The 15,842-nt window shown below is 41.7% G+C and overlaps 1 protein-coding gene across 1 annotated transcript; it reads left to right on the forward strand.

Moving 5' to 3' along the window:
- The first annotated feature begins 214 nt into the window (after positions 1-214).
- Positions 215-14,320, forward strand: LOC119732092 (short transient receptor potential channel 6-like). The gene is made up of 15 exons (XM_038205479.1): positions 215-808; positions 4,190-4,308; positions 4,721-4,828; positions 5,304-5,591; positions 5,859-5,966; positions 6,475-6,662; positions 7,026-7,162; positions 7,518-7,657; positions 7,942-8,480; positions 9,425-9,620; positions 10,073-10,252; positions 10,987-11,025; positions 11,568-11,689; positions 11,977-12,589; positions 13,004-14,320. The coding sequence occupies exons 1-15, from the start codon at positions 502-504 to the stop codon at positions 14,246-14,248; spliced, it is 4,329 nt and encodes a 1,442-aa protein (XP_038061407.1). The 5' UTR covers positions 215-501; the 3' UTR covers positions 14,249-14,320.
- The last annotated feature ends 1,522 nt before the right edge of the window (positions 14,321-15,842 follow it).

A 15,842-nucleotide genomic window follows, 5' to 3' on the forward strand; every position in this document is an offset into this window, starting at 1 on the left:
GACACTATGATGGCCACTGACTTCGTTTAGTATCGTTTGTGCTCCAGCAGTACTCGTTTTGAAATAGGCCCCTCAAAGTCTTAGAATTAGGCGCCCACACATTGAACAAACTCGAGAAAAGATTCGAGGAGCCAAACAAGTTGGTGTTGTGCAAATCTCTTTATCATGCATAGAGTTCCTTGAGACCCGTACTGCCTTTTTGTGTGCTCTTTCATAGAAGCATCCAGGCGTAGCTAGCTAGCTACGGGCGGCGGCAACAAATGAGGCAAAATAACGGCATACGCAATCTCCCGAGGCACGGTACGTGTTGCGATACCATAAAAGTATTGCAGGACAAGTACATGTACTTTCATTTTGGATGAATTTGATCGTTTCCTTTCGCGAGTTTTGCGGAAGTAACTGTTACTGAGGGTAACGGATTACTAATGATTTTACTTCTCAGTCTAACTGGGATTTCTTAGTCGACTCAAGACTGTGGATCGGTAAGAAAATTCTGGAAAGATGGATAACGAAGCATATGAGATGGAGGAGGTTGAGGAGATGGAAAAGGGACGAGTGAAGAGGAATGGGAGCGCGTTGAGCGGTAAAACCAACGGGGAACCAGGGGGTTTGGCCCCGGCGGTTGGCGAGGCTCGTATGGCTGAGGAGATGGCTCGTTATGAGGAGGTAAAGGGAGTAGCACAGACGGGTAATGGGCGGAAACTGGACACCTTGCTGGGGGAGTGGCAGGAACAAGGATGGCTCCGGGACTGGAGGAACGAGGAGAACATGACGCTGTATGCCGACGCCATTACGGACTCTTTTCTTGGTAAGTTAATAACTGTTACGGGACTGATGCAAGCTGATTGGATTGTCTATTCGCATGTCTTGTGTGGGGGTCAGACAACTTGACCCTTGAGACAATTCGATTTGGGACAACTCGACCGTTGAGACAAATCGACCATGATTATGTCCGTTGAGACAAGTCGGCCGTGGCGTTGAGACAAGTCGACTCGCATGTTTTTGGGCCTGGCCGGCCTGGGATAGTACCGGTGTTCGGCTTTGATCATTGGATTGGTAATGGAAAGAATTCCATATATATATATGTATGCCACTTGACACACCCTATGAGACTGGTCTAAAAAAATTGTGTTTTCCAACTGAAAACTTCAATATTTTCCCTGCTAAATTTCACTTTCTAGGACATATTATCCCTCTCTGATGTTTAAAGAGTCATTGCAGGGAAAAATAGTGGCGTACGTATATGGAATATACGCGTAGGTGGATTAATGGTGTCCATGTACGTAAAGGCCTAACGTACTGGTTGCAATAGTATGTGTTCGTCATCAAAATTAGGTACATCCTCCTGAATACATCCTCCAGATTTTTGTTTTTAATCCGACATTCCTATAGCGACTTGATGAATGTACTACAGTGTGCCTTAGGCCCCCCAAAAAGTCTCCGGTTTCTGGTATGGAGCTTGCCCAAAAAGTGGTGCGGCGATGCGGATTTTTTTTTTTACCTGATTGTTTTGCTTCAAATGTCGGCTGATGACTGCAAATGGTGCCCGACTAAACTTAGTGCAAATATATGGGAGTCCAGAGAGGCCACATAAAGCTTATTCTCGACCACTGAACCCAATCTAAATAAACACGTTAAAATTGTTCAGCAGCCGGATTCCAGTCAAACCAGTGAGTTTGGCAGTTTGAGACATCATCTTTCATTGAAAAAAACTTTTTCATTTTGCCGACGCGCATGGCTACGGCGACGTGCGCGCATACTAGAAACCGGAGACTTTTTTGTTTGGCCTTAGCTGGAGCCGTTAAAGTGTAAACTTAAGAACTGGCGTTCAAAGTATAGTGGTGTTTTTGTTGTGCACCATTACAGCAGAAATCTTGCGTTGAGAAAAGTCTTTTGTGCGAGATATTCAATATTCTGCCTGATTAATTCCATTGGATTCCATTGAAAGCAGTAGAGGGGGAAAGAGCAGTAGTGTTATTATTCACTGAAGTGCGGATGAGCGATTGTATTCAGATCTAAAAAAAAAAATAGTGGTGCGGCATAGGGACAGAATTGTGCATTTTGTGATAAAAGCAAGAAACTTCGCATGTTGGTTCTTCATGCCATGACAAAATTTTTCAGATATGGAGGCATTTCATATTTGACCCCTGGTGACCTTTGAGGGGACACTGACCTTTGAATACTGTATTTATGCCTATTGTGCTTGAAAATATCACTTTCCTATGACCTAAGTCTTTGTATAGTCTTCATACAATGTAAATAACGACCAAATGCGAAAAAAAAAATCACAATTGACCTTTGATGACCTTCCAGAAGTCAACGACCTTTGTATTAACTGCACTAACTCTATTCATAGTTATTTATACGAAATACCCTTTTAAACCCCTTTTTTCAAGCCCCAAGTCATAATGTTAAGTGGCTCATACTATGAAAAGAATTTCATATGTAGGGAATCTCATATCTGACCTCTAATGGCCTTCAAGGGGTCAATGAACTTTGCGTATCCTATGTATAGATATTAAGAAGATTAACTATTCAAAACACCATTTTTTTATAACCCATATCAACATTTTGGGTATTCTTGCCGTGATATGAATTTTCAGACATGTAGACATTTCATATTTGACCTCTGATGACCTTTGCGAGATCAATGAACTTTGTGTACTCTGATTGCCTTTATTTATCATGTTTAATCTTCTAAATGCCATTTTTCATGACTGAAGTCTAATTAGAGCAAAAGGAATGTATTTTCATAATTATTCTACAACGTGTCATGAAGTCAGACCCCAACGAATTTTTTTGCATGACCTCCAATCTCAATTTGCCTATTTATAAGGGCAGACGCAAACGTGAAAGAATATAAGCGACACATCGGACAAGCATCACTCTCTTACAGTGACCATTAGGCTTGGTAAAAAAGTTAAAAACCATGGCTATCCAAGTCCATCTCGATACAGCAGGGTGTATATAAGTACAGAAGAGTGAATATTACTTGACATATGTACACTTTACATTATAAAACAGAACCACAGATTTCTACTCCAATCTCCAGCATATTGCGTCTGCCAATAAAACAAGGAGAAACGAGGTGAGAGGTCACCTCAAAATTATTTGTGGGGTCTGAATTTATAACATGACTGTAAACTTAAAGGTGCAATGCCGTTCTTTGCACTATTGGCGCTTAGGTAACCGAAAAAACGGCATTTTGGCGAATAAATATGATACATAACGGCAACTAAGATATACAAAGTTCATTGACCTCTCCAAGGGTATCTGTACGTCAAACATGATGTTCCCACATCTGAAAATTCTTTTCATGGTACCAAGAGTCAAGCTTTATTTAGACTTGGGTCATGGAAAAAAAAGTGGCATTTACAATTATGAAAATGTTATTAATATCCATATGTAGGCTATGGTTTTACAAAGGTCATGACCTCTCGTAAGGTCACCAGAGGTTGAATTTGAAATGACCTATATATGAAAATTCTCTTTACAGTATGAACACCTTTCATTTAGACATGAATCGTGAAAAAAGATGCAGTTTAAAGAATAAATCTTACAAATAGCTATAAACGGGTTTACAAAGGTCATCGACCTCTCAAAGGTGACCAGAGGTCAGATATGAATTTTTTCACTTCTAATTGTTATTTTCATTGTATGAAGACCTATGACATAGACTTGGGTCATTGGAAAGTGAATTTTTGAAGAACAAAAGTAATGAATAGTGTATGCAAAATTCATTGACCTATAAAGGTCACCAGAGGTCAAATATGAAATGCCTCTATATCTGAAAATTTTTGTCATGGCATGAAGAACCAACTTGCGAAATGTCATGCTTTTATCACAATTTGCACAATACTTAAGCATATTGTGGCTATGCCGCACCACTAAATTGACCTCGATCAGAATACAAATGGAATTGTTAGTCTTTTTTAAAAAGATAGCTTGTCAATTTGTCAAAATTGCTGACAGTTTTCTGGGCTGGGATTTTCAGTAAACGCCAAAATGTGAGGTTTTGTGTCAATATACACGTATTTTAATAATGGTTGTGATAAATATTTTATCTGGAGGGGTGGGATGGGGTGAGTTTATTTATTTTTTTTTCTTGGTGAGTAAATGAAACCTCCGCAGTTTCATGAAATGTTGTTATTAATAAACTTGGACCGGGATCCTGTGTCTTTCTTCCCAGATATCATCAATGTGTTGCTCCAGTACGACATACCGCTAGGGGATGCGCTCATTCGTGCTATCGACGTTGACTTCGAAGACGCCATCAAGGCTATCTGCAAGTATTTGTCAGTAAATGAGGTATGGATGATGTCTGTGCGAAGAGGGGGCGGGGCAGGAGGGGGCTCCATGGGACGAATGTCAAAGGTTTTATCGCCATTGATTCTAAAGGTCATGCAATGGCAAGTTTTCTTGAAGCTAATAAACAAAAAAGTTTGAGGAAATTAGCAAAAATATAGACAAAAGAAAGCCAACTTTCCCAATTCCAAAGTAGTCACATAGACCACAAGGGCATAGGCCTACATGTACAGACTAGGTTCAGTTTTGTTTAACTTTTAAGTTATAAAATTGTAAGCATTGAAAATTGGTGTTATCCTATAACTTTGTTTATGTATTTCATTTGTTTCGCGAACGTATAAACAATGTTAGCTACACTGAATCAAAATAAAAACCTAAAATGACTTGATTATTTTTCTCTGTTTTTACGGAGCAGGATATTTGCAACGAGGTGCTGTCATCTCCTTGCGATAATGGTGACTTCCATCCCGCCTTGACTCCTCTGGTTCTTGCTGCTCAGCGGAACAGCTACGGTACTGCGATGGTAAGACTTGACATTACATGTACATTGATATCAAGCCCAATTTGTGGAAAAGGGATGGAATTTAGTCTTATTCCTAATTACTTGGGAAATGTACAAAAAGGTTAAGAAAACTGGAGGATCCAGAAATGTAACAGCTAAAAAAAGAGGATATGATTTCCCCCAACATCTCAATTGTTTGAATGTAACGGGTGTTTTTATATTTTTTTCTTCATTTAATTATTTTTTTTCTTTTGATTGCACTTTTCAACACCATTTAAAATGTCTAGGCCTATGCTATTTCCTGCAACACTGCTGTCGCTGTAATTCCATAACAAATCCCCCCCCCCTGCCTAGGGATACTGGTGACTACTTATCTCTTGCACTTGCTGATCCAAACCTGGATACGCACCTGCGTTGTACATCTAAAAACAAGTAGGAACGATTTCCACCATATGTCCACCCGATTTCTTCGATGTAATTTCTCCAAATCTAACAGTTGCTGCTGGATCTCGGCGCTGAGATTAACGAGCCTTCCATCTCTCTGGGTGGCGAGGTGACCCTGACCCAAGCAATCTCCACCCTCCACGTTTACCGTGCCATCTCCCAGCCCGCCTACATCTTGGCCACCCAGACAGACATCTTCGGCTACGCCTTCGCTATGACCGCTAAGCTCCAGTCCCTCAGCCGGGCTTGGACTGACTTCGGCGCTGAGTTGGAGGAGCTTGCCCGGCGAGTTGAGGTCTTTGCCGGTGACATTTTGGGCAAGTCAGCATCAAGTGGAGAGGTAACTCTGGTCCATATCTAAATTTAATTTTATCACTCAGTAACTTTTAGGAGAGTGGTATGACAACCTTCATGATCCACAGTCACAGAATTCCAGAAATTATTGTTTCACCGTAAGCAATGTTTGTTGAAGATTCTCTTGGGATGGCCAATCTTTTTTTTTGTAACAAAGCTTAATCATGCGACCACAGATGTAGGTGAGTAAGTTGTAAATCTTGGGGCATTATGTCCACATGTTTTTATTAATTCATGTTTTTGTGTGTGATAGATCTTAGCCCTGTTTGGATACCACAACAATGACAAGTACCGAGATAAGATCGGCAGGCAACATCCACTGTCCAAGGTGTTTGAGGGGATCATGTACGAACAGAAGGAGGTACGAGATTACAATTTTCTCCTTTGAGTCATATTTTCACCAACCCAATTATCTTATGCATATGAATATCAAGCGAGGTTAGAATAGGTGTCGGTTTTTACTTGACGTGACGTGACATCTTATGACAATGCGGAGACTTGACATGACATGATATGACATGACATCCAATGACACTGACGTTGAATTACATGATATGCAACGGAGATCAAACAATTTTGCATGACACAATACGTCATGTCATGGAGGTCGTGCTTTTTCATGTACAAGGGAATGATAGTTTTGTGGTAATTATTTTCAAATGGGATAGTCAGTTGGCATGACATGACATTAAATGACAATGCCCAGACTTGACATGACATGACATGACGTCCAATGGTAATTGGATCAAATTACGTAATATGCAATGAAGATAAAACAATTGTGCACGACATGACATGGCATGCGGTGGCAATGGCACAACTTTACACGACGCGAGGTGATGGGGGACACTTCTTTTTTCGCCTTGCAGTTCATAGCTCACCCTCATTCCCAGAAGGCCATCATCGGGCAGTTCTACAGGAACCTCCTGAGTTGGAACGAGCAAGGCTTTATGTATCAGATTCTCCTGATGCTCCTTGTCATGCTGGGCTATCCCGTCATCTGTCTGCTGTACATTTTCTTTCCAGTCCCAAAAGTGGTTAGATTCGCCAGGAATCCGTAAGTATATACATGTACATGTAAATCGTGTAATTTTAGTTTTTAATTTGCTTGGAAATGATACCACTTGGACAGATTACCAGGATAGAGTTCAAAGGCCTCCCACCCTGAAATCGAAACCAAAAATCAAAGGCTTACTTTAAGATTAAAGAAATTCATATTTGAAAGTGTGACAGATAACATTGATTATATAACTATTTTAAACTTTCTCAGCCTTCAAAGCGTCAACAACAATAAGTTTTAAAAGAGAAAAATGTGTTTAGTATTACAAGCACAAATTACGAAAAGTTACATCTTAAAACAATTATTACTTTTATACCAAAAGTATCAAACTTGGTTGTTTTAATGTGGTTTCATTTGTAGGTACGTGATGTTCCTGATGTACTCAGGTTCAGGAATCACCTTCCTCACCCTCATCATTGCTTTGACTGTGATCGATAAGGTCAACAACTATCAGGCAGCGGAGGGGATGTATGCACTGCTTCTGGTTTGGATACTCGGTGAGCGCTGCCATGTCTATAAGGACACTAAAACAATACTAAACCAAATACATTTTACACTTAATCAATGTTTAACATATGTAACCCAACGTTGGTCAGTATACCAACTGTCTGCATTCTTGGGCAAATTCTCTATCCAAATTGACATTGAGTTGCGGTAATTTCAAACCAATGTTTGGCAAATGGCATTGCTGAACAATTTGACCCTAGTTTTAAAAATGTACTTGTAATTTGTCAAACTGGAACCCATCTGATTACAGCTGGGTACAAGTTGGACTGTTCTTGAGTCTAATTTTACCACATTTTTCCCAGAGTACACTCCGTCAATTTATTGTCTGACTGGTTTCCTCATCAGGTATGATGTGGCAACACATGAAGAAACTAATGAAGCATGGCCTGAAGGAATATCTGTCTGATAGTATGCGCATCGTAGAAGCTATCATCATAGCATTGTACGTCACGGTCTTCGTCCTTCAGTGGAATGGACAGATCAATGTAAGTTCATCAAAATATAAATGATGATACGTTTTTATTTGTTCTCCAAGAGTTGTGTGTTGTAGAGAATCTTAGTCCGTGGTTATCCCCTCATTGAAAGATATTACTTTTTAGCTTTCCTCAGAACATTTCAAAATCCAAAGCCCGTTTTACTGAACTGTAATTCCTTGAAACACGGCATTTTTTTTTTTAAAGAGACATCAAATATTGGCCTAACACGTAAAAACACTTTGTGATCAGGTGTCAAAATCGGCATCAAATGTGTGGTCCAATTTTGCTTACAGATTATCTCGAATGTCGTGCTTCGTCGCTCCGCACGTCACATCGACAGCAGCAACTTCACGGATCTGCAAGACCATGTGTCGACAGTCCTGTCGGGTTTCCAAGGCCGACTGAACGACACTCTAGCCAAGGGTGTCGACGGGATACTCACGGGGGTTCTCTCCAACTGCCACCCCATGACAGGTGTGAACAACGCGGCTGAAAGGCCATCCCTGACAACCCTTCAACAAGTAGTAGTCGACTATGACCAGTTCGAGCCTGTCATCGTGGCCCAGACTCTCTTTGCGGTCACCATTGTGATGTCCTTCATTCGCTTGACGAATATTTTGTTGGTCAGCGAGACGGTCGGCCCGCTGCGCATCTCTCTCGGCGCCATGGTGGGGGACATCCTCAAGTTCTGCGCCATCTTTGTGGTGATCTGGATAGCCTTCGCAATCGGTCTGTACAGCAACTACTACTCTGCCGGGCAGTCGGCATCACGCCCGTGCTTTGCAGATGGTGGCAGTTGGGAAGACTGCGCATTCTTGACCGGCTTCTCAACGTGAGTAAATTGCGCACTGTCTTACAAGTTTTTAATGGGTATCGCCCTCACAGAAGCAGGGGATACAAACTAGACAAACCAGGAAAGAACCCCGAAATCGAACTAACAAAAGATATCGTTAAAATTTCGCTTGACCCAAATTACAGGGCATTGGTATAGAAGGGAAAAGGTTTTTATGTTGAAGGAGTTCCAGAGAGAGAGGCAAGAGGAGAGAGGCGAAACAAAACTTGACGAATGCCTAGCCTCCGGAAATGTAACAGTAAATAGATTTGACTAGAGAGTATAGTGAGTAGAATGCTCAATTTGAGCTTACTAACTCCAGATCTCTTGAATTTATGTAGCACAGGCTTTGCTGCCAAAACTGTTGTCATGTCTATCACAAGTAAATCACAAGTCGTATCTAGCTTAAACGAAAGTGATTGATAACCCATTCAAAGAAATGTGACAAGGGCATTCTTTGTGACTGCATGCTCGTCCAGGCGCGTATCCAGGGGGGGGGGGGGAATTTTGGGGGTCAAAAAACCCCCAGCTCTGTCCCCCCCCCCAAAAAAAAAATTATCATACAAATTCCTAAAATAATAAGTCGAACCCCCCCCCCCCCCCCCCCCCTGTGTGACACCCCCAAAAGAATTATACTGGTATAATGTCCGCCTGTTCAAAATACGGTACACCATTCTGTAATCTAGTGTTAATAATCGTCCAATTTGAACCGCGCCCCCCATTGAAATATGGTACCAGGTCCCCCCCCCCCCCCTCCTGTCAAGTTCGGTCTGTCATGTGATGGAACTTGTGTTTCGACTTGCGTGGACTTGGCCGCCATTTTCTGCAACATTACCGTCACATCATGCACTGCGTACGGTACATAACTTTTCAGTGTTATTTACAAAACAAGTTTATTAATTCATTGATAGACATTGGTATATGTTTGACCTTCCAATTCGCAGACCTTTGGATACTATTGCGAGCCTGTACTGGTCTTTGTTCGGGATGATAGATCTCGACGTTCTTGAGCTGACTGCCCACTACTCCGTGGCCGAGTTTGTCGGCACGTTCCTGTTCCTCGCCTACCACATCGTTGCCGTGTTGGTCCTTCTGAACGCCCTCATCGGTATGCTGTCCAACACGTACAACTTAACAGAGGTAAAGTGGGACGTAAAATCACCTGTGCCTATTAATGTCGTCAGCCGTTTGAGAAACGGTGGCGCTCTTTGATTTGGGTAAACTCCCATGTGTTTGTATTAAACGTTTTCCCCAATTTGTAAGTAACCAAAACAGTGCCCTCTCTGTGTTTCGCCGTAAATTATATAATGGCTTTGCTAACAACGAAATTTCATCTCCATAAAGCACTGTAAAGCTGTTAGCATTCTTGCTAGCCTGTGACATACTTCAACCCTAGGAATGAAATTGTATGCAGGGGGGGGTTGGATTGTTACGTTTAAGCAGAGACGTGAGATTAGGGCCTGAGAACCTGCCACAGTTGTCTGTAAGAGAGTTGAAATCCGAGTTGACTTTCAAATTAGACAAGATCTTGACTGGTGAATGTACCTCCCATTGCAATCGGATGTCTATATTTCTTATCTGACCACTTACAGGAGCACGCTGACACGGAGTGGAAGTTTCACCGTGCCGCTGTCTGGACCTCCTTCCTGCGCCCCGTGGGAACACTCCCGTCTCCCTTCAACCTGATCCCGTCCGTTAAGAGTTTGTTCCGCTTGTGCAGATACATTGTAGGAATTTGGCTCAAATGCGCACGACGAAAACAAGTCAACCGGGTAAGGGTTTCTTCTTTTAACTCCTATGCAAACATACATTCTGTGCTAAGTTGTCCATTCAGTCAAAATCAATCAAGTGACTGTTTTCAACAGTTCAGAGCTCCCAGCCTACATGTTTATGTAACTTGATACGACTGTGCTTTGACTGTAGGCAATTGATGAGACAACTATGGCTACCAGTTGCCTGCTTTTGTCTGTTGACTGAATTTGACTAGTCAGAGTGCTTGCTTGAAATAGGATGACTGTTGGTGACTTATAGTCTGATAAGCCTGCATGGGCGTCGCCAGGATTTTTTCTAGAGGGGGGCAAAACATATTTTTGCCAAAAATGCCTGTATTTCTCAACACTTTTTCGATTTATCAGTTTTAGAGGGGGGCAGGGACATTTTGCCCCCCCCCTCCCCCACCATTACATTTACACCACTATGACTTCGCGCCTCTTTTTCTTTTCTTTTTTCTCTTTTTTTTGGGGGGGGATTTTCCGGGGGGGAGTGCCCCCCCCCCTTTGCCCCCCCTCCTCGCGACGCCCATGCTAGCATGTGTAACAGGCATGACAGGGGAAGCGGATGGACTACCTGTGACTGTTCAACAGTAGGAGGGTTAACCATTTTATCTAACGTGGAAAATGAACAGAACTGCCGGCTGTTAAGACACTTGCACAGTCTTAGTAAACTTCCGCCCATGTCACTTTGCAGAACGTTACAAAATGAAATTGCATCTTTCTTTCTTTTTCAGAAAGACAAATACTCCAAAGAAGAGCTTGCTGGGTACACGGTAAATGGAAATGTCATTTGTACATTTTTAACATCTCAGGAAAATATTGAATTAAAATATATTGGCGATGAGTCGCAGGTACTACCAATTTTCAAGATTTTAATTTCCGTACAGTCTTAGTGTTAGGCTAACAATTAGACAGCACTTTAATATCACAATAGACCTTGTTCACGAGGAAAATAGATCGCGTTCCCTGAATCTGTTTCAGGAGTTGTAAACTTATGAATGGGATGTTGCCAGACTATTTTATGATTGGAGTGGGTCCAAGCCTCACTTCCAATTTTTAAAAAAGGTGCAAAAACATCAGGGTATGTTTAATTGCAAATTTTCAATTATCAATCAGAGCAGACGGATATTACTCTATAATGAACTATAATTCGTTGATTTTATGTCAACTCGCAAGTTCCAAAAAGGAAGAGTTTACTTCGCTTTCAATCTAATATGACCGATTATTGAAATATACTGTGGTGCCAGGGATAAAGAAAAAAGAAGGTTTATCAATGTGTGGTTTATATATGGTTTCCTTTCTCGCCCACGTGTAGCGGGCCTTGAAACTGACACGTGACCGCTACGTTCAGGATCACTTGTCATCGACCTCCACGAACTCCGAAGCAGCACGAACACGTGATGTACAATCACTGAGGAATGACGTCACTTCATTCAGGTAACCTGGCAACTTTACACCACGTGATAGACTTATTATTAAACTATAGTGAACCATCATTGATGCCTTTTATACTCTATAAAATAAAAGAGTTACAAGTACCTCCACGCGTTTGTTTCACTTTCGTACAACTTTTTAAACAGCTATACCCATGTTAATTACTCTACGAAATTTGAAAGAATTTGTGCTCTCCTTTTTTGGTAAAACTATTGTGTAGTCTTTTGCAAAAAAAAGTGTCAAAGTGTTTCAGATAGACCAGTTGACGCCTGATTTCCTCCACCGTTCAGATTCTTTGCCCAAGACCGCTTGGAGGCTCTCAACAAAAATCTCATCCTGTCCAACGAAAAGTCATCCGAGTTGCGCCAAAAGCTGGATGACTTGGACCCGCTGAAAGGCTTGAGTATCGACGTAGTCGGGGAGGCTACCCAACTGACCGAGAACATCGACGAGCTGTCCCGAGAGGCAGACGGGTTGAGAGAGGAACAGACGACGGAGATTACTAACAGGGACCAGGAGGCTGCAGACCTACGGGACAAGATCGCCGCTCTCCAGGCCAAGATACAACAGCTCATGGCCAGTCACTCCACTGAATTGGCCAAGAGGGACGGCCAAGAGGCGCATCTCAGTGATCTCATCAGCGGACTGGAGAGGGATAAATCCAGCCAGAATGACGAGCTGGAACTCCTTCGAATAGACAAAGCTGAGCTAATCAACAATGTGGGGAGGTTGCTGGAAGAGATGGGCAAACTGCAACTCCAGGTGGCCAAACTCAAACAACAGATACCTGCACCCACCGAAGAGGTTCCTGATGAACCGGAGCAGGAACGCCTTGGTTTCTTCCGACGGATTGCTAACGTGGTCGAGAAGAAAATTACTGACCTCGGAGAGGGGTTGACAGCGGTTGGTTTATAATCCAGAAGCTTAGTCATTCTATTTAACATTACTACACTTATAATACGGCTAAAATGTTTACTTTCTCTGGTAGCATTTTGATCATCAAATGAGCTGTCTTTGAGACCTTAACAGTGATCAAAGAAAAAAATGTGTATGCTAAAATAATTATCTATTAGTGCGAGCATAAGTTCACAAATAATAACATTCACAGAAGCTTTCTTGTGACTGTATAGGCTAGCCTTATTTGAGGATGTTTGGTCACACTCTAGTAACTTAATAAAAACGTTCCCTTGAAACTCTAAAATACATGTACATGTATATCAATTTTATGAAATATTCTCCGTCTAGATTTTCCCGTCTATTTTATTCTCGTGCTTTTGTGATAAGAAGTAATATTTGTTCCAATTCAATTATTTTCAGGGTGGAAAATATGAAGAAAATTTGACAGGGGAAAGTGAGCAACCACAGACAGGAAGAGACAAACAAGATCCTAGCCCTCTAGAACGAGAGAAAGAAAAAGAGTTACGGGCAGAACCAGAAGCAGATGTTGAAGCGGCGAGAGTTCCAGAGACGTCAAAGAAAGAAATCGAGGTACAAAATGAATCAAGCGAGCAACAAATGGCAAGTCCAGCTCAGCAGGTAGATTCTAAATCTGATCAAATGCCTCTAGAACCAAAGGATGTCAAGAGTCCGCGTCAACAGCGTGAAATGATTGAGGATCCAGCCCCAGATACAAAGGAACAAGTGGGAAAAGAAGAACCAGAACCCGAGAGAGAACAAGAGCAAAGATCAAGCGCTGAGACAAAGCTTTCTACTTCAGTCGAAGCACCTGCCTTCCTACCCGATCCAGAAACCGAGTCCGCACGTGCCGAGGCACCCAAAGAAGAGCTAGATTCGGTGGCAGATTTAGAAGTGACTGATTATTTCAAAGGAATCGAGGCAGAGTTACAAAGTGAACCGGAGCAAAGTCTAGAGAAAACAACATATGAGGAAGCAGGGCAAACCCTGGAAGCCGAGGAAACGCCTTTAGAGGCAGACACCCTGCCCAAACAAGCTAAGATACAGAAACACCAGGCTGAAGCAGTTCAAGATCTAGATGTTGATGTCGAAGTTGAAAAGGCAGCACCACAGTCCGAGCAAAGGAAGTATGTTACCACGGATGATCTAAGATCATCACCCTTTGAAGACATAGATTTGCCACCGTCCCCAGACACCCCACCCCTTCCAGTAAAGGAACCGAAACAGTCAGAAGAATCATTTCAAGATCAAATGGTACAGGTAGATCTTGCATCACCAGACAAAGAGAGTGAACCTAAACAAGAGCAAGATTTTCAAACGACAGATGCAGTTCGAGACGCCCCAGCCAAGCAAGTAGAGGAACAAAAACAGCATGCTCAACTAATTCAAGAACCAGAGTTGGATACAAGTCTCAAGACACCCGAGAAAGAGAGTAATTTAGAGCAGGTTCCTGACATATCGACAAGTGAAGCTGGGTCTTCCTTCGTGGAAATAGATCTGCCATCAACTCCAGCATCAAAGCAAGCAGAAGAGGCAGGTGATATTGGAGAAACCAAGAAGACGGAAGATACACAACATGAAGAGGATCTCGAGACGAAATCAGAAGAGCAAGATACAGAAGAAGAACCGGTGATATGGCAGTTGTAATTCCTCACCGCTTAGTAAACCCAGTTTTTTTTTGGCAAAAGGGATGTTCGAATCACTCTCATTTAAGGCCAACAAAAAATAATAAGTCGGTCTCTGGTCAGCGCGCGCGTCGATTTTAATCATGCGCGTCGATCTTTTTTTTCCCCAAAATGTTCCGCGGTAGCTCCAACAGCGCCCTCTATTTCCGCACCTCCTCAATTTTTTTTACCAAAGAGCACAACGGAATGGGAAATTATGTAGCACCTTTATAATGGTTTATACAAGATGCTGGGGCGCATTAAGCAGGCACTGCCAGAAACACCGGGTTCTTTTACGTGCATTGCATTACACAACACACGGGACCTACGGCTTTACGTCCCTTCCTAGTGACGAAGCAATACATGTACATGTAATGGTAAAGTGCCTTGCTCAAGAGCACAAGCACTATGTTCCCACGGTCAGGAATCGAACCCATGGCACACGAGTCGAACAGCGTAACCATTGGACGACCCCACGATACAATGATTATACAATGTACACTTTACTTAGGATTAACTAAAATGATATAAAAAAGAGTCGTTATAATGATGATCATTATCATTTAAAACAAATGTACGCGGTATAATTTCATTAAATATTTTGAGCATGGACAGAATGCCTTAATCCTTTACTGGAAAGTCGGGTATTTATGTTGAAAGATGAATGTAAGTTTCAACTTCCCGTCTAAATAATAGCTATAAAAACTGAAGTGCCTGGTATTTTTTAAGCAATATCTTTAAAAAAGTGTATTATTAATTAATATTGATTTAAAAACTGTTTTTCCTTCTCATCTTTATGTAATATCAGTATATACAGTGGATACAAGTACAGGTATGGCGCTCACAAGAAAAATATTATGTTAATGTCACACTTCCTTTTTTTTTTCATCGTGTTTTTGTGTTGGTGGTTTCCTATTTATCGCATTCTATAGACACACTGTCAACACTTTGCCCATACAAAAAATACCTAAACATGAAAACTACAGCAATTACGTGCAGTTGTCTTCCTCCCAAAATAATTATCTTCTTCATGCTTAGGAGTAATGTACATGAACAGTAGATCACCTTATAACAATGTCTTGGGACTTCAGAAATTACCTTGCTGAAGCACTTACCTTGTATAACCAGTACCTGTATTAGAAACAAAGACCTGGGACTTCAAATGTCCCTTGTTATAAGCAGGATGCTGTATTAATAATGCTCTTCTTATTGGTTTCAGTGTCTTTTTGTTATCGAAACTGTTATTTTCATGACATGGTACGAGCCACCTACATTGTATAATTTTGTTTTTAGGATTCGGTCACTTCTTTTTGTCTCGCACTGTATACATTTTTGCGTTTTTGTACAAGCTTCCCCAGGGCTAGGGAATTATCACTGTGAAAGTGACCCCGTATGTGTGGGTATTCCGAGTGGGGTAGGGAGGACACGTACATTTACTTGAAACGAGTGTCGCCCAGAAATGTGGATTCAATGGTCACAATAAAACATTAGTTTCATATAAATTGGACTCCATGATATCTCTGCCCACGGCTTTAAATTCCTTATTGACACGCTCACCAAGTCATGCCCTTGTTTCC

Source organism: Patiria miniata, unplaced genomic scaffold (genome assembly GCF_015706575.1).
Source record: "Patiria miniata isolate m_02_andy unplaced genomic scaffold, ASM1570657v1 HiC_scaffold_24, whole genome shotgun sequence".
In the NCBI taxonomy this organism is placed as follows: Eukaryota; Metazoa; Echinodermata; class Asteroidea; order Valvatida; family Asterinidae; genus Patiria; species Patiria miniata.